The sequence below is a fragment of the Pteronotus mesoamericanus genome, unplaced genomic scaffold (assembly GCF_021234165.1).
Source record: "Pteronotus mesoamericanus isolate MK-2021 breed Mesoamerican mustached bat unplaced genomic scaffold, CSHL_Meso_final contig_177, whole genome shotgun sequence".
NCBI lineage: Eukaryota > Metazoa > Chordata > Mammalia > Chiroptera > Mormoopidae > Pteronotus > Pteronotus mesoamericanus.
In genome coordinates, this window is record NW_026555073.1 from 5,115,093 (window position 1) to 5,138,697 (window position 23,605).

A 23,605-nucleotide genomic window follows, 5' to 3' on the forward strand; every position below is an offset into this window, starting at 1 on the left:
TATTGGATCTCTTTTAATGTACTTGCCAGTAAGAGATCACTTATTCAGGCAGGGGTTTGTTCTTCCAGTTTCCCATGATTTCTCTCCCACTTTTATTAAAGTAGAGGTGTCCTCAGAACCTACGGTAGGCCAGATATTAGGTATATATACCCAAGGCCATCAGAATAGTAAATCTGTGCTGTGTTTGGAGGAAGAGAATGTGATTTTCATGAACTACAACCTTCAGAAGAGCAGGCAAGTTACTAAAAGGCTCCTATCCAGGGATTCCAAAAAAGCCTCACTTTTTGACTCAATTTGGTTGGGCTTTCTTTCCTCTGTCATCCTCTAAGCCATCAAGTATGCTTCAAAAGTAACAAGAATTGCCTAAATGTGATTATGACCCTACTTTGAAAACACAACCATGGCCTATACTTGGCCTTAGCTTGTCTGATTGAAAACAGAGATAACCTTAGCATTTGATATGATTTAATTAGAGGTAGAAAGCCCTCATAATTTGCTGAGTCCCTGATGACCACTCCCCGCCCCCAAGAATCATCAGAATCTCTCTCTTATTTAGGGATTCTATTTAACAGTCAGAATTGTTTATAGCCGCTGAAATCTCCACAAGTATTGAAGCAAAGTATCTTTTTGTGTACCCTAGATGCCAAAGGAATAAGCCATAAACAACAGGCATATTATCTGAGCAGCCTCACACACTGTTTGGGCTCACTATTCAAAAGTGAAACTCACTGGATCTTCATACAAGTTCCATACTGAGACACATGACCTGTGAGCTACTGAAGGTAAACAAACAATACAGGTCATATCTATCGTCGACCACTTGGAAGTAACCTCAAATGCTAGTTAAAAAAATCCAGCAGTCATACAAGAGACATTTCTTACTAACAGAAAACAACAAAAACAATGTATGCCAGTCTTTAAATGCATGTGAAAGAAAAAAGCTTTACTGAAGTCTGATCTTAAAAATTCTATGTAAGGGCCTCTTGTCTTTGTTTCAAGTGTTTTAGAATCAAAATATATTATCGTTTGTTGGCCTTGGACTTAGCAAACACAAACAGGCTTATAACTCTGAGAGAAAAGAAGATTAGTTCTCAATTAAACCAGATTAAATAATTTAATCCACAAATATGTATTGAGCACCTACTACATTCCAACACTGTTCTTGGTGCTGAGAATACAAGGGTAAACAAAACAGACTGTGACATAGTATGCTTCTTATATAGGAACTCTCTTGAGAAAAAATAAAAATAATTTATTTACATCTCTTGGATTCTAATAACATGAATCCAGAATGTATTGTACTATATATACATTGGTATCATATTATTTATCATTTCATAGAAATGTGCTTTACTTGTTCATATACACAGCATAAGCTCTTTTGGAACAAACATCTCTTTATACATTTTGCATCTTCTATATCAGAGCCTCACATACGTAGGCAAGGTAATTGTTTCCGTCACATTCCTGTTGGGAAATAAGAACCTCAGCCACCATACTTGAGTGTTTCCCAACAAGAGGTAATTTTCCCAAAGGGACACCTGGAAAAGTCTGGAGAAACATTTGGTTTTTCACAACTGTGAGAATGCACAATGAATTGTCCAAATGAACATGTCAGTAGTGCCAATGTTGAGAAACCTTGAGAGTTTAAATGGGGAATTTAACATTAAGAACTACTTACAAAAGCCCTGGCTGGTGTGGCTCAGTGGGTTGAGCGTCAGCCTGTGAACCAAAGGGTCCCCAGTTCGATTCCCAGTCAGGGCACATGCCTGGGTTTTATTTATATTTGTACTTGCCATTGTGCATAGAATGGCCATGAGCTACAAATGGTACTTAAATATACAGCGAATGAAGAATGAAGGGAAATATCCCATCGTTTAAATGAAGGTTAAACAAGATGGCATACTTGAAAGCACCAGTCGCAAGGCAAAAATAATTTTTCCCTCATGCCTTACATAAGTCCAATGAGCTCAATTAAAATTTTAACATTCATTCATAATACCAGAATAAAAGTATTACTAGCTTCAAGCAGAAAATAAGACATTCCTCTTCTTTCTAACCCATGTGAATCTAAATAAGTCAAATGGCTGGCCTCTTCTCAGAGACTCTTTCATGGACATGCCAGAAACAGTCATATAATTGCTGTGGTTGGGATTCAGATGAAGAAATGTAAAGCTATATGCCCAAGGTCTGTATTTATACATTTGGAGGTAATTTTTGGCGGATGACTCACTCATCTGCCTTCCAGTCTAGGCAAAACATCTCAGCTGCCTAGGACGGATGAAGGGGATGAACAGAAGTGACTGTGGGTCTGGGCAAGGGGGAGAGACGGATAGGATGGATTTGAGGCAATCCATTCCAAAACCAACCAAACAAAAAATCCCCAAGAGTTTAAATTGATTCCTTACCCCACGGTACTGGCTTTCATTGAAAATCTGAGGAGGCAGGGGGTAGCCTGTGGCTGGTCGGCTGTTTTCAGGTACATTTTCTCTCATCCACTTCCGATTTTCTTCATTGGCAGCAATATCTTTTTCTTCAAATCCTATTTTGTTAGCTTCTAAAAAACCAAGCACATCCTGCTGTTTCTTCTTAATCTAGGGCCCAAAGCACAAGAAAATATATTGTTGAACAAACAGCTTCTGTTATTTGCCAATTCAACAAAGGTCAGTGTTTGTGAACTAAGCCAAAATAAACGTAGACATGGATCAAGACTTGGAGTTTCACAGAAGATACATGGTTTTCCCTCTTTATTATTTTGCTGTCAACAATGTCTCAGAAGTGGATTGAAGGACTGTCAGACCACAGATCCTTCTGTCAACCTTTTGCTATTTTTCCCCTGAAAATTCCCACATCTAATGATGAAAATGTAAGGCTAGCTGATGCATGTCAATAACCTAAAATGCAGTTAACTCAAAAGTATGAGTAGTGGAAAGCTTTGTTTTATAAGAGGCCCTTCTTCGTTTCGGCCCCCGTTGAAAGTCACTGCAAACAACCCAACTTGACTACCTGTCTTAACAAGCATCATGTAGTGAACAGAAATGAATCTTTCCCTGAGAATGTCACAAGCCTCAGAGTCACTCTGTCTCAATGTTCACTGTTTACAACATAAACTGAGTAAGAAGATATAAAAGCAAAGTCTGCTTGTACACTACCATATTCTTCTGTGTATAATGTGCACCCACATTTTTGGCCCAAACTTTCAGGAAAAACATCTTTCATTTTAATTTTTTAATTCAATTTTTATTTATTTGTATTTAGATATTTGTTTTTGTACTATAAAGAAATGTTTGCATTTGTTTTGGAACATACAGATATCATTATTGCTTTCTAGAGTTACTCTTTTAAAGCATAAGCATAAATAAAAGAATTAAAAACATTTATAGAGATACAGAATTAGTACTACCCATGTATAATGTGCATCCTTATTTTTCCCTCAAAAACCGGGGCAAAAAAGTGCACATTATATACGGCAAAATACGGTATGTTTGGAATACACTTGTACCACTTATTAGGCCTTAATATGCGTTGCTAAGGTATCTTTCATGTGTATCTGTGCTACTTTTCAGCTGGCTTAACAGGTAGAGATAATACGTTTATTATGTCTTCTAATTATACCTAGAAGAGATTTAAAATAGTGAAGTTAACACTTTTACTTAGGCTTCTCCTCTAATATGCACTTGTTTGAGAACCTTAATTCACACATCTATGATAATTTATCCAAATTTGAAACTCTTACTTAACATTTCTGAGGTGCAGAGCACCTAATCAGAGAAATTAAAATTTCCTCATGGAGCTACACTAAAAAGACACATAGAGTAGAATCATCAGAAACATAAAATCAAAGCAGCAGTCCTCCCAAAGGAAATAAAAATGCAAATAAAAAACTTCCATACAGTCAAGTCCTCTCTGGATTTGCACCTTCCAACACACATATGTATACACTTAGGTTGTATTTTTGCCCTTCTAATTTGCTTGTGATTTTATGCAAGTACTTCTCCCTCTCATCATATAACCCCAAAGGAAAAATTCTCAATGTCTCCCAGTAAGAAGTGAAATTTCTATAAGCTATTTTGATCAGAAGATAGAATGCCCTTCTTTCAAGACCAGTTGCCAGCACAATTTGCAACAAGATAATTTTTATTTCCTTACTAGCTTATAAAATCAAAATTTCAGTCCTAAATATAACATATACTTCCTTTTTAATTTTGAGAAAAATCAATGTAAAAGTCAAATAATCAGGAGCGAATGTCTAATGGACTAAACCAGCAATTTTCAACTGCTGTGCTGTAAGAATTTTTAAAACATGCAGTACCTGATCACTCAGTCAGGGGCACTCACCCCTTTTCCCTTAGATTGTGAAACAAACAAACAAAAAATAACAGCCAACAGAACAATAGTTGTCCAGTGTGAATTAATCAAAATCGTATCTATTTTTTGGTCAGATTGTCAAAAAACATGTATTTTTGGTGTGCCACAGAATTTTAGTAATTATTTTATGTGTGCCATAAGATGAAAAAGGTTCAAAATCGCTGGACTGGACACTCGATAGAGGGTTCCAATCTTTGATAATATAGGGAGTATTCAGTTACTGTGAAATTTATCAAGTAATTTGTCAAGCATTTGTTATTTACAAAATTTAAGTAAATATAAGGATGCCTTATAAATATGACAATTTCAGGCACCTGCCATTCCAACAGGTATTTTTGAATGAATGCAGAGATAACGTTTAGCTAACGTGCTAATAATTGTATGTGGCTCTGAATGACTCTTTGAAGTCTTCCCACCCCACTGCATGCATTCTATGTTGAGAGCACATTCATTGTGTTAAGATGGTGGCCACGCCTAGTATCTCTGGGAAGTACAGTATCCAACCTTCACTGATCTCTTTACCCTCCAGCCATCATCTCTGGACCATAAGTACTTCTCGCATGTTCTGGAACTACCCACCTATAAGTACACATGCATCCTATAGTGCCCTATATTTCCACAAGGCTGAAGAGAATGGGCCATAACAACACTTTTTAGTAGGTTCTGCCCTGTAAAACAAGAACATTTCTTCAGCTTTGAATCTTCAGGGAACATAAAAGAAAAGCTTCCTAACTCAATCATATCTGTAGGACACAAATTTCACATATCAAGTTTATTTCCAACATGGGGTATTTTCCATCTAGAGAGTTATTGCTTTTCTTATAATACAAGCACAAATTCACTACCACACATCCTGATAAAGGGGCTTCAGGTGATGCTAATTTTGTAATTCCCCAGTGAGGCTTAAAGGGACACAATAAACACATGTGACTGAAAATCATACATTGCAAGAATAATTAAGAATGGGTGTTACAAGAGTTCACTGAGGAATATAATTTCCTACAGGAAAAATATTCTTGTGTTAAAAGGTTATTGATGTTATTGATGTCCACATGCCAAGGTTGGAAGTTCAAGGTATCTTTTCCTCCAAAGACCGGTGGAGCAGGGTTACTGTGAAACTGTATGCTTATCCGCAGCTAACCTTAGAAAGTTTCTTGTCTGTTTCTCTTAAAGGGTAAAGTTTCTTTTAAAGAAAGGAAACTGACAAGGCATCTGCTTTAGAAGGGGCCAGTATACATGTTCAAACTTCAAAAGAAAAACGATACTTCAGTTACTATGCTTCAAGTGGGAAAACAAGAGTCTTTTTCATGAAAGTGTGAACCTACCATAAAACTTTTAATGAAGGTAGGGTTTTTGTCTTGTTTTATAATTAACCTGTGTCACATTGTCTCAGCTGATGCTTTAATGAACATTGACAAGTGGTTCCAACTCTACTGCACTAAAATCTAAAAGGATTACCCAAAATTCTATTTAGTAGCCATTTCAACAGTATTTCTTGGGTGCCTGTTACACGTGTAAAAACTTTATTTTAGGTTCTCTAAAAAGCCTAAAGAAAGATAGCAGAGATTCCCATGCAGGATTACAGTCTAGGGGAAAGGATTAGACATATATTTTAAAAGTGCAATTATAACACTGTTTAAATATGAAGCCAAGACAACTAGTTATCCATACAAGGCAGTTAGGTGAGAAGGGCCTACTGAAAGTCAAAGCCAATGAGTGCAACTTAGAAGAGAAAGCAAGCGCTCATTGCTATTATGTATGCCACTTAGACAAAGATTAGTAATGACAGCACAAATGCTACATACGGCATCCATAAATTCAATTTTTAAAAGATTTATTTATTTACTTTTAGAGAGAAAGGAAGAGAGGGAGAAAGAGAGAACATTATTGATGTGCAATGTGTTGCCTCTTGCGCGCCCCCTACTGGGGACCTGGCTCACAACCCAGGCCTGTGCCCTGACTGGGAATCAAACTGGCAACCGTTTGGCTCGTAGGCCAGCACTCAGTCCACCAAGCCACACCACCCAGGGCTCAATTTTTTGTTTTCGTGAAAGGACGAAGTAAAGTTGAACATAACTGGCCATCTGTGAAAACTGAACTAACAGACGGGGTAGCCTATTGCACTAGAGCAATGAAGGTATACTAGTTCAAAACAAACTTGGAAACTTTCTAAATGGATGCTCACGATTTCTATGACTAAATTCTTACACACAATTAAGACCTGTTAGCGAATAAACAATCGTCTGGGTGTGTATTTTGTCATTTTCAACAGGTTATATAATCTGTTACCTAGTCAACTTCTGCAAAGACAAATTCAGATACACAGATTCCCTCCCACTGGTTCTGTTTATTTCAAATGCTACCTGCTAAGAAAGGCCACTCTACTTTATAGGAAAATAATAAGCCTGTTTTGGCCTAACCCAGGCCTAAGGATTTAACAGTGGGGTAAAGGAGAGTGAATAAGTAGCATTTAAAGCTGCTTTTTTATTCTTTTTCTAATCTACTTACAAAACGTATCTAAAAGGTAAATCAAATCTATATCCGCAGTCAGTCTGTTTGGCACTGCACCTCTGCAGCGGGGCCCCCAGTGTAGTCCTCGGGTGACCAAAGCGATCTCTGTGTGTTTTTAAATGAATGCCGTTTTGAGTCTTGCAGCCACTGGCTTCCTATTGCTTAATCCAATGGCACAACCACAGCAAGAGACTCTTGTTTTCAACTTGTCTGTTTTGCAATATTTTCAAAAATGCTTTGATCACAATCAGCCATGTACAACTTCTAATTCACAGCTCTTTACTGGCAAGTCTGCAACAAATTTGGGTTAAGATAACTATTAAGAATTTTCTTTGAAGGCCAGGGTGGGGGGTCGGGAGGTGTGTGAGAGATGGGGAGCATCTCTAACAGTGTCAACAATAAAAAGATTTTTGTTCTTGTTCTCCCATCTCTACCTACAGCTTCCTAGGCTTCCCTTCTCACAGATGTCCCAAGATGTAGCAGCAAAAGAGCACAGCCTAAGATTTGCTATTTTCTTGCTGCCAAAAGAAAAAAAAAATCTACTGTTATTATTTCCTTTTTAGTTGCAATTCTAACCATGCCTAAAGAGATGTTAAGGCCCAAGTAATTTCAAAAGTAGAGCCTGATATGAAAAGAGGAGGAATTAGATATTGATGGTAGTTGCTCAAAAATAGCTGTCTTCACATGGTGACAGTAAAGAAAATCAAGTCATGCCCATTTTCTGGCTTAAAAAAGTTTTTCTTAAATAAATGAAATAGTCCTAAATAACCTCATCTATACGGCCTTTTGTTATCTGGCACTTTTATCTGCCCGTTTTTTGTTTTCTTTTGTTTTTAGACTCAGAAGGAACTTTAGTGTCCATCCTATTCCTTCAGAAATGGCTTTCTGTACACACACAGGGCGCCGGGAGTACCATCCTACCTTAAAATTATATCCTCTGATGCCTGAAACCCCAGCATTACTGATTTACTACTTTGGCCTTTGCAGAAAGGTCAGGCAGTGTACACATTTGGAAGGGAGGGAGGGACTTACACAGGTAAGGAAGACAGTAAAGTTTATTTGTCTGCCTTAGAATTGCACCCATAGTTGTTCCTACATAAACAGGGTCATGTGAGAAAGCAGCAGGAACGGCCTCCTTGGATAATCCCAAGAGGAAATCTCCAAGCTTTATTACATGTTAGGACTGGGTTAAGGTTTGCACAAGATAAAGACATTTACAGAGAAAGGAAGATTAGCACTTGTTGAATGCTTCCTGAGTAGAGAACTCTGTGTGAGACTCTTGACACTATTCTCAAAGGTTCTAGTATAATTAGCCCCATTTTACAACAAAGGAAATTGAGGCTCACACAGGTTAAGGCTCACCAGCATAAGAAGACAGCACTTTGAATGGCCTGCAGCAAATCACAAATCGAAATCTGGCTACAAAGCCCTCTTCTTTTTCACTATATGCAGTACATACTAGAATTCTCAATTTCTAGCTGGGGAAATAAGACTGACGTGTAGGAAAGATTTCTTTATAGACTATATAACATTGACTAAAAAGACAACAAAATTGAGATAGATGTCTTATGGTGTCTTCCAAATAGCCCTATTTATATCATTTGAATTCCTAGTTATTATGGTCTCTTTTCCCTTGACCAGTCTACATTGACTCCAATGAATTCCTAAGTCCACAAATTTGTGAACCTCTTTGCACATAGGCAGCATGTACGCAGAAGAGAAGAATGGATGGGCCTTCTTGTTTCTCATTAACTGCACGGAGAACAGTGCAGCCTATGCCTTCCCTTTGTCAAGAGGTCAGCCACCTAATAGTTCTTGGTAGGCAAGGCTAGTGTGGAAGGTATTGATTTCTGTACTTTAAATTTACAAAGAAACAGACAAGAAAGTGTAAAAGCATCAGACCCTTCCCATTCTTTTTTTTTTTTAATCAGCAGTGTACCTATCACAAAAAAAAAAAGAAAGAAAAGTCCAACAATCTTTCTAAGGAACAAAATGATCAGAATATAATGCACTGCTCACCTGTTAGTAAACACAAGCTTTAACTGAGTCAGTAACAGACAAAAGGACTAAAGTCCTTTCTGACTCTGGGAAAGAGTGTGGACAGAGGAAAATTCCAGATAAGAAAGGGCTTATAGATGAGGTTATCCAAAACTCACCTATCATTTAGCCAAGAAAAGCCCTTTCAGTCCAGACTATGAGCATGACTTGACTTTGACTTTTTGCAGGTGACCTGCACCCGTATATAATGTTATCAAATGTACATGTTGAGAGTAGTGTTAGCAGGTTAATAAATGATAGACACAGATTTGACCAAGGGCTAAAAGCCAAGAAATTGAAACATAAACTGCAATCCTAGTGCTGTTATACTGGATTCCTGTGGCCAGTATCAACCCCATCCCAAAGGCTTAACTTTCAAGGTTTTGCATAGTAAAGGCTCCAGCTCCCTTTCTACGGATATGCATTCCCCTCCAGCTCCCAGATTAGATCAGGTTAACTTTACTTTTCCCTGAGTCTATTCCACCCAACTTTTTCTCTGTTTCCTTCAACTCTAAGTCTCGCCTCTCTTCACTGATGCAATTCTAATTGCTCGTCCAAGTTCACTCCTTCTGGGAAGCCCCCTCATTGGCCACTTCAGCCCCCACTCTTTGACTTCCTACAGTCTGCACTACCAAGCTTAGAGCTTAATCAAGTACATGTAATACCAATGTTTGCTAATCTCTTCGCACGTCCAATTCTCACCTCTTTCATTCGTTAGTTGATAAGCACCTGGAAGTCTAGGCCACGCCTATTGCTTATGCTTCTCCCCAGTGCTCTCACCTTCAGGCTGCACATAAAGTAGATAATACTGATTGAGCAAAATATCATTTTAAATGGAGTGCCTCCAAAACTGTTCCTCATTTTTTAAAAATTTTAACAAACTTCAATTTTGGAGTAAGTTTAGATTTACAGAAAATCTGCAGCTATAGCACAGAGAATTTCCAGATACCTGTCACTGTTTCCTCTGCTGGTGCCATCTCACCGCACAGTCGAAACCAGCCACTGTTCATTCAACTCTGGACTATTTGATTTTCACTAGTTTTTCCCCTAATGTCCTGTTTTGGTTTCAAGGTTCAAGATATCCTTTTCAAGATACCATAATACAGTCAGCATGTCTCCTTAGTCTCATTAGGTCTGCGAGCTGCTCAGGCTTTTCTTTTTTCCCGTGATTTCGACAGTTTGGAGGAGTACTGGCCAGATATTTTGTAGAATGTTCCTCAATTCAGGTTTGTATGATGTTTTTCCAATGGATTTAGATTGGAGCTGGGGAATTCTGGGAAGAATATTGCGAAGAAGCGTTTTTCACATAACATGATAACAAGGGTGCATGATGTCAATATGACATATTAATTGTGGTGTTGACCTTCATTACTTGATTAAGGTAGTCTCTTCCAGGTTTCTCCACTGAAAACTGGCTATTTTTCCACTTTCCACACTCTATGCTTTAGAAACAAGTAAATAAGTCAATTATACCTCAGTAAAGCTACAAGAAAATCAGTCCAGCCATATAAAGGAAGCAAAGTGCTCCTTTGAAAACTCTTGCAGTAGCCCTGGCTGGTGTGGCTCAGTGGGTTGAGTGCTGGTCCGTGAACCAAAGGGTCGCCAGTTTGATTCCCTGTCAGGGTACGTGCCTGGGTTACAGGCCAGATCCCCAGCAGGGGGCGCACGAGAGGCAACCACACATAGATGTTTCTCTCCTTCTCTTTCCCTATTTCTCCCTTCCCTTCTCTAGAAATAAATAAATAAAAATCTTAAAAAGAAAACAAACTCTGGCAGCATACTGGAAATCTGAGAATACTTTCTAGGACAGTTTGAGAAAAGTCAGGTGGCTATAATCTGCAAGCTATGAGAGCTTATTCAAAAGCAACACACCTCAGTCTTTGAAGGTGACTGGGCTGGATTGCTCATAGATTAATCATTAACCAGAAGTCTACCTTCAAAAGAATTCCCTGTGTTAAATATCCTGTGCATCAAATTACATCGATGGGTTCTCCACAATGGATTAGGAGAAAACTCCGCCTATTAGTGGATTTTAGTTATTCTTTAGCCAGCTTTTCCAATATCAGATATTTTTGCCACTCTTAAAGTACTGATGACTGTGGTATTTTCAATAGGCCTATATACTTCCATTTACCCAAGATTTGAGTGCAGGGAGATAATTGTTTAGAATTACTATTTGCACAAAGCCTCGTTTCCATTCTCAACTAGCAACGTGAGTCTTTATTCTTTAAAATATCACTTGGAAATCCTAAAACAAAGTTGATTGGAAAATAGAACTCTCCGAAAACTCCAAAGCCCAACAGAATGCCTCACTGCTAGCACATTCCCTGGTAACACAGCAGCTGCATTCAGCAAACCACGCAGGGGTGTCCAACCCGCGGCCTGTGGGCTGCATGCAGCCCAGGATGGCCGCGAATGCGGCCCAACACAACATCGTAAATTTACTTAAAACATGTTGAGATTTTTTTTGTGATTATGTGTTGCAATATTTTTTAATGTGTGGTCCAAGGCAATTTTTCTTCTTCCGGTGTGGACCAGCAACGTCAAAAGTTTGGACACCCCTGCAGGACTGAAGTTCAAAAGTTTCACAAGCATTAGAGTTTTTGGTTTCCCAGAAGCTGTGGGTTCATCCAGCACAGAGAGACACTTTGGGGTATCAGAGGTACTCGACAATTATTCTCCAATTCACAGAAATTTCAGGTTGTGACTGGGTTCACAGAAGACCAGGAGACAGATATTGTCTTCTAATTACTCCTACCAGTTATAACTACCATTTATAGAAGGCCAAGTAAGTGAGAATGGCTAAAAGTAGGTGTTTGACATAATGTTATTTCATTTAATGTTTATAATAACCCTGTGAGACAGATGTTATTACCACCATTTCACCACTGAGGCTCAAAGAGGTTAAGGAATTTACACAAAGTCACAGAGCTAGTGGGTGGCAGGGCCGGCATTCAAGACTTGATGTACCTACTTTGAAAGCTGAATGAAGTCTTGTTCCACTACATTTCCTGGTCCAGCCTCATGATATTTTATTTGGCTTTATCTTAAGAAATTTTATACAACGTTGACAACCTCTTATAAAGACTAATGCCACTTTTTAACGTGTTCTTATTATATCATTTAATTCTAAATTCTAGTCACCAGACTGGGCTTTTGCTTCCATTATCATTCAAATGAGTATGGGTGTACACAATTTACTCAATCTCCACGTCATTAAGACCAGAAAGCGACTGGAATACCCAATTCCAACTCTAAGATTCTCTGCTGCTAGCAAAGGATGCATCTTGAACCCTTGCATAGGTAATGTTAGGGGTGACCGTTCAATCAAGGATGCAGTTGCTTGGTACACACTGGGCCTCTAGGCCTTTGTTCTGTCCCTGATACGCATAAAAAGAAAATAAAATAGAGGTATTCTTTTGAGTCTCAAAGAATTTACAAATCATAATTATAGGATTACAAATTCACTACTAGCAGATAATTAAAGGGATGGAATCTAGCCAGTTCTTAATCAAAGTCTGGCCTCTTTCTGCTGCAGGGAAGTGGGTGGATTAGGGCTGCTCTAACCAGGGGCAACAAAGGGACACACAGACCCGACCTGAGGGCCTGCTAACAACGGACTGCAAAATTTTATAGGTACCAGATACCTCCCTGCATTGTACCACATGTAATCTCATGCTACAGCACAATGTAATAATAATTGTTTATTAAGTGTTTCCTATGGGCCAGACACTATATTCAGCCCTTTACATGCTTATCTTATTTAATTCTCGCAATAATCTTATGAGGCAGCTGTTGCTATTTTCATTCCAGATTCACACATGAAGAAACAAATGCTCAAGTGGATTAGGAACCTTCTCCAAAGGACACACTTGCCCATGATCTGTCAGAGTGCAAAGCACCTCTTCGACGCTACATGCACTACCATGTTTGTTATCTCATGCTAATTAGACCGTCAGCTTAGTGATGGCACCTCTGGTGCAAACATGGCTGATAATTCTTTTGTATCATTCTTAATTCCAAAATTTACCCTCAAGTAAGAGCAAGAAAACCTGTTGATTATTTCAAAGGTTTTATGTACAGGGTATATCTTCCTGGGTGACCCCTTCCATTCTTTCTTACTGAAGTTCTGTGCTACTGAAACAAAGAAACACGCCAACCAGCATTAAAAGCCTCCTGGAACCTTCAGCATTGGTAAGAAGAGGGTATAGTGAAGAAGTAATGATTCATAAGAATTCCATTGCCTTTACTGGAATAAAAATGTTGCATTCCCATTTCAAACTGGAATATATTTGGACAAATGAGCTGTGAAGGTGAGGACGTTTTTGCTTTCACAGAGGTGTCAATGACTTGTCACTGTAGGTGGCAACAGGAAATGAGTGCCAAGGGAGAAATAGGGTATCAGTCACTTTAGTCTGTTCTGATAGTTTTGGGAGACCGCTTAAAGGGAAAGTTTTCCTTGAAACAAATCGCACTAACTTTTATGATCCAATATCAAAACTAAACATTTGTGACAGGTGCCACTCTAACACATATGGACCTTATGTTCCAAAAAAATTCATACTAAGGTTGCAGTAAGGATTTAAAATTAAATACACAAATTCATTCCAGCCTCTACCTCCCTGCACTAATCACTATTATTATTAATTCAGTACAATGAGTTTCTATACAGATTTTAATTCTCTTTAGAACTCTGTGATAATAGAAGGAATGGAATTTGCTTGATATATGAATAGGTAGAAAATGCTGTTGATTTTAGAGTCAGCCAAGGTGTCCTAATCACTACCTCTCTGTGAAACAGATTCTGGCAGTAAGCAAACTTAATTTCACAAACTACAGCTTTCCCTTAAAGCCACACTTCCTGAAAACACTACAGGACTTCTAATTCTGGTCACACATATTTTCCAGGCAGCTTTCCCATGTAAGGATAAGCAAAAACACACAAATCCTCCAAGAGGCTGATGTAAGGTCACAGGGCAGGCATATGGGAACCAAATATGGTAGCTAAATTCTCCAGCTCACAACAGATACCTTTTTTTTTTAAAAGGCTGTAACCAGCAACTCCAAAGTATCAGTCGTTGAATCACAAGAAAATAATACGCAATTCATCTGTTCTTATTAAGAGTGAGCTGGGTGACAAATATAAGCTAGTCTGCTGTGTATAACATTGGCTCTGCCTTTTTCTCCTTTTCCTTTTCCATTGCAGGAAAGGCTACTGTGAAATGTGCTGCTAAAATGGACATATTGAACAACAGGGTACTGCACCTGAATAAATAAATTAGGCCAATATGCGCCTCTACAGAAGGAAGTATAGGATTCACAAATGTCTCAGGTTAATAGCCTCATTGTTGGGAAGGCACTGTCCTACACTATGAACAAGAAAAAATATCCATGTAAGTGACATCATTTTGTACTAAGGAAAAGTCCTGAGGGGATCCTTGTCCTTATTTGAACTCGACGATAGAACACCCTGAGATCTGCTCCATGACCATAAAGAGAAGATCATTTCCTCTACTTCATACCACCAAACCTCTCTGATTAAGAGCAGGTAAGGAAGGTACTGTCCTTCTTTCCAATGATGATAGAATTCCAATCAACATTATCACATCTCTTGGCAATTTTGAAGGTTGTTTATTCAGTCAAAGGCAAATAAAATCAGACCATGAAAACATTCCTATATTAAAAAAAAATCAAGTACTTTTACTTCTGGATTCCTAGTTTAAGTAAATAATGCATAACAGGGTAAAAATTATGTGCCTGAAGAGATTATGCAATGTTTTGGTATATTTTATTGTAGTTCTTTATTAATTAGTTTTTTAGTGGTAGAACACTGAAAATCACCTGCATATCCAACCATTCAGACATGGCCAAGTGAATAGTAGGTGTAGTGTCACTTGAAAGACTGCAATGAACACACTGAAATTGACCACCGTATGATTATGTAGCAACAAAAAATATTATAATACAATGAGTGAACAAGTTTAGACAATCATGTATTTACTATGATTCTGTGAAAAAGAACTGTGTATGTTTTCAAAAGGCTAGACAGGAATTGAAAGGCAATCATTATGACTGCTTAGAGAGTAGGAGCGAGGGCCTAGCACATTGCTCAGGAGACTAGTTGAGTAGTGGTGGAATCATGAGATTATGGGAATCTCTCTACAAAACTTTTCTAGTGGTGTTATATAGCTTTACATGAGTTTTAAAATATTCCAAAAGTCAATTCATGTATGTTGACCTCTTAGTAGAGGCAGCACAGTATAAGGGAAAGACCAGACTATGGAACCTGTGGTAGACACATTCATGTTGCCTCCCATGATCCTCACCTCCTGGTGTTCACTCCATTGCATAGCCCTTTCCCTGGAGTGTGGACAGAACCTGTTGCTTGTTTCCAAACAACAGAATATGGCAGAGGTAATGGGATGTCACCCTAGTGATGAGGTGATGTCATCCAAGGCTTTATTTTTCCAGCGGGCTCACACTGAAATCTTTTCCTATTTCGTTGGCTATAAAGAAGCTAGGTACCATGAGTACTACAGTCTCAAGGAAACAAATTCTGCCAACAACCACATGAGCTTGAAAGTGGATTGCGGCACAAGAGAAGCCAGTCCTGGTTGACACACTGGTTGCAGTCTTGGAAAGTTATGCCAGGACTCCTGACCCACAGATACTGTGAGATAATAAGCGTGTTTTGTTTTAAGCCACTAAATTTATAGTAATTTGTTACACAATATAGAAAATTAATACAAAACGCAACTGACTTAGGTTTCAATCTCAGGTCCACCACTTATCTGTGCAGCAGAGTTGATTAGTCTCTCTGGGTCTCAAATTCTTCACTCAGTTCAGAGTAATACCCACCTTCCAGAAGGGTTGCACAGAAAAGTATAGATAAGAGAAGCAATGCACCTCTCACACTGCCGGCCACGAAGTAGACTAGATTGTAAATTATGAGCTCTCTCATGGCTAGAACTTTGTTTATCCTGCTCATCATTTTATCCAGTGCCTTTTCTCATATCTGACCCATAGCAAGTGTTCTGTAAACATGTAGCAAATGAATGGTAGCTACTATTTTGAATATGCACAGGGAACTGTAGTTGTACACAATTGAAAGAGAACCCCTTTCCCCAAGGTATGAAAAACAATGAATCAATCACAATGCAGGACAGTCACTCTGGGGCAGTATGACATTGCGAGGATGCAGCAGGAGAGACACAATTCAATATAACCTTTTGATAAGCTGCTATCGGTATCAATAGAAACTACTTATGAAGGGGATAGATAAGTGTTTAAAGCAGGCAGTCTAGTCACTAAGTAGTCACTCTACGGAAAGTGACTTGTAAAATGCTGGACTGATTCCTGAATATTCATAAACTCTAGTCATTTTCTTCACTCACTGCACGCGAGGCGGGGAAGCAAGATAGGTTGTGTTCAGCACATGCAACAAATGTCTGAAAGACCACTCAGATGCTGTAAATTTCTCCCTGGGAGACCTTAGTAAGATTGCAACTATTTATTTCATCAAAGTTCCAGAAGTGTTGTGCTCAAGAAAGCATCAACCAAAGTAAGTGATTTTATTCTGATATGGACTGGAAAAAGGTGTTTCTATTGTAAGAGTCAGAGAGAGTGTTTACTGGAAGTTAAATACTGTCAAGAAATATATTTCTTGAGCCCTAGAGTCAATTTCCATTAAAAACATGCTACTATACTATAAAATTGCTTTTTCTTAGATTGGCAACTTTGGCTTCTATTAAACTGCTCCAAATGCGAAAGAATTACCACTACCAACTGTCGGATAAATATGCAGCAGTAAGAAAAAATTTCAACGTCAAGGCAATTTGAACCATAAACCCTTGCACTCACAATACTCTTCTAGTGTTCACTGTAAAAATCCACCAACATTTGTTTCTGTGAAAAGGGGAAGACCAAAAATATTGTGAAACAATAAGTAAGGAAGACACTGACTTAATTTCTGAAAGTCCCCAAAATCATTCTATGGAAAAGATCAATCAATACTCATATATACAAAGACACATGCACATTCTCAGAAATGCTAATACTAATGACCCTAGGTTGAAATGAAATTTTTCCATTTCTGTTTACTTTTTAAAGGAAAAGGAAGCGATTCTGCCTACTTTTTTAAAAAAGACTTTATTTTTAGAGAGAGGGGCAGAGAGGGAGAAAGAGGAGAAAAACATCAATGTGTGATTGCCTCTCACGCGCCCCCTGCTGGGGACCTGGCCCACAACCCAGGCATGTGCCCTGACCGGGAATCGAACCAGGAACCCTTTGGTTTGCAGACTAGCACTCAATGCACTGAATCACACCAGCCAGGGCAGTTCTAAGAGTTCTAAAATATTCTAAAGCAATGGCTTCTTCAAATTCAAGAGTGGTGTTACAGTGGCAACACAAAAATGGGAACAAAACAAAGAATGACTGAGGGAGGTTTAGCTACTGCTCATGACATCACTCAAGTAAGGAGAGAATCTCAACCTAACACCCACCAGGAAGCAAAACATCAAATGCAGGGAAGAACCAAAATCCTTTTGCACGTTGATCAAATTCATGGGAATGTCACAAACTGCCCCAATTCAACTTAAATTCAATTTATTTAGCCTTCAAATTACTCTTCTATCAAGTGCATAATAACGGGAGATACCAAGTCTTTGTACACATTATCTAACTGGTTAATTTCTACAAATGATCCTGTCAGATTTTTAGATCACGCAGTCAGCTTTCCAAACAATGAAAACTTTGTGTAACTAAATAGGATGCTTCAGTAATATCATAAGCCGAGGCAAGTAGGCATGGCTTTATTTTTTTCCACACTGAAAACAAACTCAGCCACCCAATTTTAAGCTAACCCGCAATTATAATCTATTCAAAGTAAAGGATTTTAAGTGGCCTTCCACAAACACATGATCACAGTTTTGTTTTTGTTTTTGTTTTTAAGGAATTTGCAAGAATCTCCACAAAGACACGTGTATTACTAAGTGGTGTTTAACAATGTAAACGTTGTTTATAGGAATGCTTTTTTGACATTGTACAGGCTGAGGTGGTAGATAATTCTTGGTCCAAGTTACACTCACACTAAAAAAAAAAAAAAAAAAAAGGCATGCCTTTCCTTCCCTTCTCTAGACCCCTTGGGGAAAATAACTGCAACGAACCAGATGATGGCAGGGCCACAGTGTCACTTTTACGCTAAAGGGCTGTCTTTGTCTTCAGAAAACACATGAAAAAAACCAACAAATAATACTACCATTTCCAACTACCCTAGCTATAGTCCTGCTTTTATTCTTCTATAGTTGGTGAGATGACAACATTTCATTGCAAACGAAATTAAATACTTTCCTTTAAAGGAAGCGTGGCAACTCAGCAAATTCTGTATGCTGGCCAAAACAAATTCATTTGCCATAAGAAAAATAACTACTCTGAAGCCTTAGCTCAGGAGTGTGCCCCAGAAGAACATTCCAAAGAACAGTATGAATGTACTCCCAGACACAAGCCAATAAAGCATGTTCTAAACTGTCCAACTGAGAAACACCACCATGCATTACCTAATTGGTTAAATAAGACCAAGATCAAATGGTTCGAGAAGTTAACCAACTAGTAAATCAAGGTTGCTAAAACAAGAGAGGCTTGGGTCATGCTGTTCTGTGGACTCTCTGTACAATCAGTGAGTTTATGTGCAATTTAATTGCTACTGCTGTTATTTGGACTATGACCATCGAGAACAACAGCATGTCCAGCAATAAGAACTACGGTCAGTAATGGTGAAAGATCTGATGTTTTTACCTTATTTGCAAACTAACAAGTAAATCTACCACAGTTTTAAACATGATGGGAGAAAACATGAGGCTTCTGGGTCACAGCAACAGCAGTAGCCAGAGTATCAGAGTTTTCTTGTATCTGTTCCTTGATACTCCACTCCTACAGGGTGACACCAGAGGCCAGGTTAGGGAGCCCAAATCTTTCCTACTGGGTGGTAAGTAACCCTCCCCTTTTCCTGAGAGGCAGACATTATCTCATCTTTCAAGGCTGTTTGCATCCTTGTAAAGATAATATGGGACAAAGGTAGTCAGTGTTTCTGCTCACAAGACCAATGGAGAATTGCCTACCAACATCTACCATTATGAACATAGTCCATAATATTGTAATAACTATATATGGTGTTAGACGGGTACTAGACTGACCAGGGTGATCACTTCGTGATTTTATATATGTCTAATCATTATGTTGTGCACCTGATGCTAATATAATGTGCTTTTTTAATTTTTCAATTACAGTTGACATTCACAATTAAAACTAATACAATATTGTATGTCAGCTGTAATTGAAAATGAAAAATTATTAAAACAAAACAGCCTATTTGGTTATAAGATTCTCAGCACTTAGAGGTTTCTGAAGGGGAAGCTAATATGAACATCAAATGTAGTTTTGGGGAATGAAAGCTTATAATTCCATCACCTGGTTGAATAGAAAATTGCGGGAGTTAAGTTGTATAGCAATTCAATTAAAAATAGAAATCATGGATTCTTCAAAAATCCATCAAGCCAGACCAAACTCTTCTACCTCCAGATAAAACACATTCATTCAGCAATTGCTCATAAGGTGGATTGTTATTTGTAAAACCAGTTCTTGTGATCAATGTTACATCTTTAACTTCTCTCACTCTAAAGCCAAATATCTGTATATATGCCGAAAGACAAAAAGTAAACCATGACCTCACTTTAAAGTCTAGACAAGGTGCAAAGCATTTATTCTCACTGTAAACATGCTTTTGCCTAAAGGATTTGATCCTGGTTCAGGAAATAATTTATTGGAGTAAATTTAATACTAATAGAGTTTTACAATGAAAAAAATGGCAGTTATCACTATCAAATCCTTACTGAAAGTAAAGTAGAGGAAAGAAGGATTCTAATGTCTGGTGTTACTACTAAAATGTTATGTATCACAATTGTTTTATTATTATTAGAAGTAAGCATAAGTTATCTGGAAAATTACAGCCATTAAAATATTCATTTTGCCTTGTGATTTTTAAAAGTGTTCACTGCTTACTACAAAGGTGGCCAAAACCTGCGTAGGATCCAATGAGAATCCATATACTGAAAAGTGAGGCTCAATTATAGGGCAGTTTCCAAGGTGAGCCACTAAGATACAGTCTCTTCATTAAGATTCATATGCACAAGGGGAATAAATTATTCTAAGGCATCACCTAGTGATCCCACAATAGATAATTTATTGAAATATATCTAATTGCCCTGAGCACCAAACTCATTCTGACTACAGTATGTGAAGGTTACTGATTAACCCTGTGCAATCTACCAAAGCAATAACATCTCATGTCTGCTTGTTGTTTGCTTGATATGCAGTTTTCTTAAGCTTTATGGTTCTTTGAAAAGATCTGCATGATAAATATTTGTAAATAATTCTTCATCATAGAATCCTGCAACTTTTAAACATTAGGCTTTAGACACAAAAACACTCAGTGACTAGTTTTGTAGAGGACTGGGGGGAAAAAAATCACTAAATATTCTCAGCTTTCCAGAAATGTGTGGAATCCCATTTCTCTTGTTGTAAAAACAAATAAAAATGTTGAAAAACAGTTTAAACAGATTTGGTGCTATACTGGACTTAAGTAAAAGAGAATTTTCAAAAAAATGTTTTTTTTTCTATTTTCTTCAGTCTAGGTTTGTATGAAATATCCTGGCAATAAAATTCAAAGCTCCCTCCCACACATCCTGCAGATTAGTTCTTCCTCCATAGCCTCGCTCTTCAGGAAGCATGAAAGTAGAAGACACTATTTCTGTTTTAGAGAAAATTTAAATTTAGCAGGACACGAAAGTCAATTTGCCACACTACAGTAAAATGCTTGTTGACAGTTGTATATTTTTAAATATTTATGTCATGTGCCAAATATTACACTAAGCACTTTACATAATCTCATGTTAACAGATGAGAAAACAGTTTTTAGAGCAGTTAACTTTGCCCAAGAACACAGAGTTAGAAAATAGTGGAACAGAAATTCAAGGTAAACAGCTTAAATCCATGATCTTTACCACTGCATTATATGAATGAAAGTTAGGTCATTAAGTAAGATGTAAAAAAATAATAATTCTAGAAATTTAAAAAAATATTGATATTTTTTATTCTAAGGATTGAAAAGGGGAAGCTAACTGGTCAATCCTATAAAAAGATCAATGGCTTTAAAGTAATAGAAGAAAACTACAGGATTAAAGTACAAAATTTCTTTTAACACTTAAAAAATACTTTAAGAAGTTCTTTCTAATACATTTTCCCAGCATTCATTTCTTTGTAAATCTAGAACTGAAATTAAAAATGGATTTAAAGTGATATTGAATAATATCCATTAAAAAATGAACAATAATGATATTGTTTATTACATCGCCCAACTTAGTTTATGATAAATTGGAGAGAGCCAGGTGTTCCTTACTTCAGGAAAGTCCAGGGAATTTTTTTAAAAAGATTTTATTTATTTATTTTTAGACAGAGGGGAAGGGAGGGAGAAAGAGAGGAAGAGCAACATGCATGTGCGGTTGCCTCTTGTGCACCCCCTGCTGGGGACCTGGCCCACAACCCAGGCAATAAGCCCTGACTGAGAATCATATTGGCAACCCTTTGGTTTGCAGGCCAGCGCTCAATCCACTAAGCCCCACCAGCCGCAGGGAATTTCTTTAATTATGTATTATTCACTTAAATCCAGCAGGCTTTTTTTTTTTTTGGAAACATCAGAAATTCAGATGAGGGTTTATAAATTAAAACTGTATTTTTTTCTACTTTCTACCAGATGGTATGTTATCAAATATATTTTCCTTGAAGCTGTACTGAACACATTCATTTCCTAAATAAACACACAACCGCTGAACAGAGAACAATTCTTATCATAATGTCTGGTCAATATCATCTGTGGGGAAGGTGATTAGTGAAGGTCTGGAATTTCCAGTGTTTCTCATTGCACCCTGTGTAATCAGTTTGACCAAAGTAAGGCTGGGACATTTCTTGTAACTACGATATGTGCAGACACAAATGGAATTTACTTGCAATGTTAAAATTTTCCATCGGAAGGGCAGCTGCAATTACCAGTGTTTTGCCCTTCCCTGTCAAGATGCCTGATATATTGAAGTAACACTCCCATCTACTGTAGCACAGAGTAGAGGCCTCACCAAACCCTCCTTCCAGGCTGAGAACTTACTTGCATGGAATGATCTGGCCTGGAAAGGAGGTTTCTCAAAAAAAAATTAATACAAATTTTATGTGATCTAGCAATTCCTCTTCTGGGTATTTATTACCCCCCCAAATATGAAAGCACTAAGTCAAAAATATATATGTCCTTCTATGTTTGCTTCACCATTATTAACAATATCCAAGACATGAAAAATATTGCCATCTTGTAACAACATGAATTGGTCTTGGTGGTATTGTGCTAACTGAAATAAATCAGATGGAAAAGGGCAAAAACCATATGATTTCACTCATATGTTGAATATAAAACCAAAAAGAAATTAACTAAACAAACTCATAGATACAAGTAACGGAATGGTGGTTACCAGGGGGTAAGGGTGGTGGGGAGAGGCAAAATGGGGTAAAAGGGTACAATATGTGGTAACAAAAAGAAACTAGGTTTTGGATGGTGAGCATGCAATAGAGTATACAGATAAAGAATTATAATATTGCACAACTGAAGTTTATCTGTGTCATTAACCAATATTACCTCAAAGAATTTAATTTAAAAATGGTCTGTTTCACCTACTAGATATGTTATCATAAGCAAGTCACAAATATTCTGGGTCTCAGTTTCTTAATTTCCAAAAGACAGATAACTGTGTTTATAGGTTATTATGAATATCAATGTGGATATATAAGAATATATGTAAAAGAACGTTATAAATATAATTGATAAGGATTTTTTTATTGAATTTGTTGGGTTGACATTACTTAATAAAATTATACAAGTTTAAGGCATACAGTTCTATAATACATCATCTGTATGTTGTATTATGTGTTCACCACCCAAAGTCATGTCTCTTTCTGTCACCATTTATCCCCCTTTTACCTTCTCCTTACTCCCCCAACCCCCATTTCCCTCTGGTAATGACCATACCGTTGTCTGTGAGGGTTTGTTTGGGGTTTTGTTTTTTTTTTTTTTGGCTTAATCCCTTCATTTTTTCACTCAGCCCCGCCCCCTGCCCCTTCCCTCTGTTTCTATTTTTTTGTTAGGTTATTTTGTTCATTAGACTCCACATACAAGTGAAATTATACAGTATTTATCTTTCTCTGACTGGCTTTAACTTTGCATAATGCTCTCCAGATCCATCCATGCTGCTGCAAAAGGTAAGATTTTCTTCTTTTTTACAGCTGCATAGTAGTACATTCTGTAAATTGACCACAGCTTTTTTTTATCCACTCATCTACTGATGGGCACTTGGACGCTTCCAATTCTTAGCTATTGTAAATAAGGCAGCAATGAACATAGGGGTGCATATGTTCTTTTGAATTAGCATTTTGGGTTTCTTTGGATAAATTCCCAGAAGTAGAACCGCTGGGTCATAAGGGAGCTGTTTTTAATTTTTGGAGGTAACTCCATGCTGTTTTCCACGGTGGCTGCACCAGTCTGCATTCCCACCAACAGTGCACGAGGGTTCCCTTGTCTCCACATCCTCACCAGCACTTG

General features: G+C 37.7%; 1 protein-coding gene across 1 annotated transcript in view; it reads right to left on the bottom strand.

Moving 5' to 3' along the window:
* SH3BGRL (SH3 domain binding glutamate rich protein like) overlaps positions 1 to 23,605 on the bottom strand; it is a 58,354-nt gene that overhangs the window by 3,904 nt on the left and 30,845 nt on the right. The window contains exon 2 of the mRNA XM_054566649.1: positions 2,409 to 2,594. Within this exon, the coding sequence (XP_054422624.1) occupies positions 2,409 to 2,594 (186 nt within the window). The remainder of the gene's footprint in view (positions 1 to 2,408; positions 2,595 to 23,605) is intronic.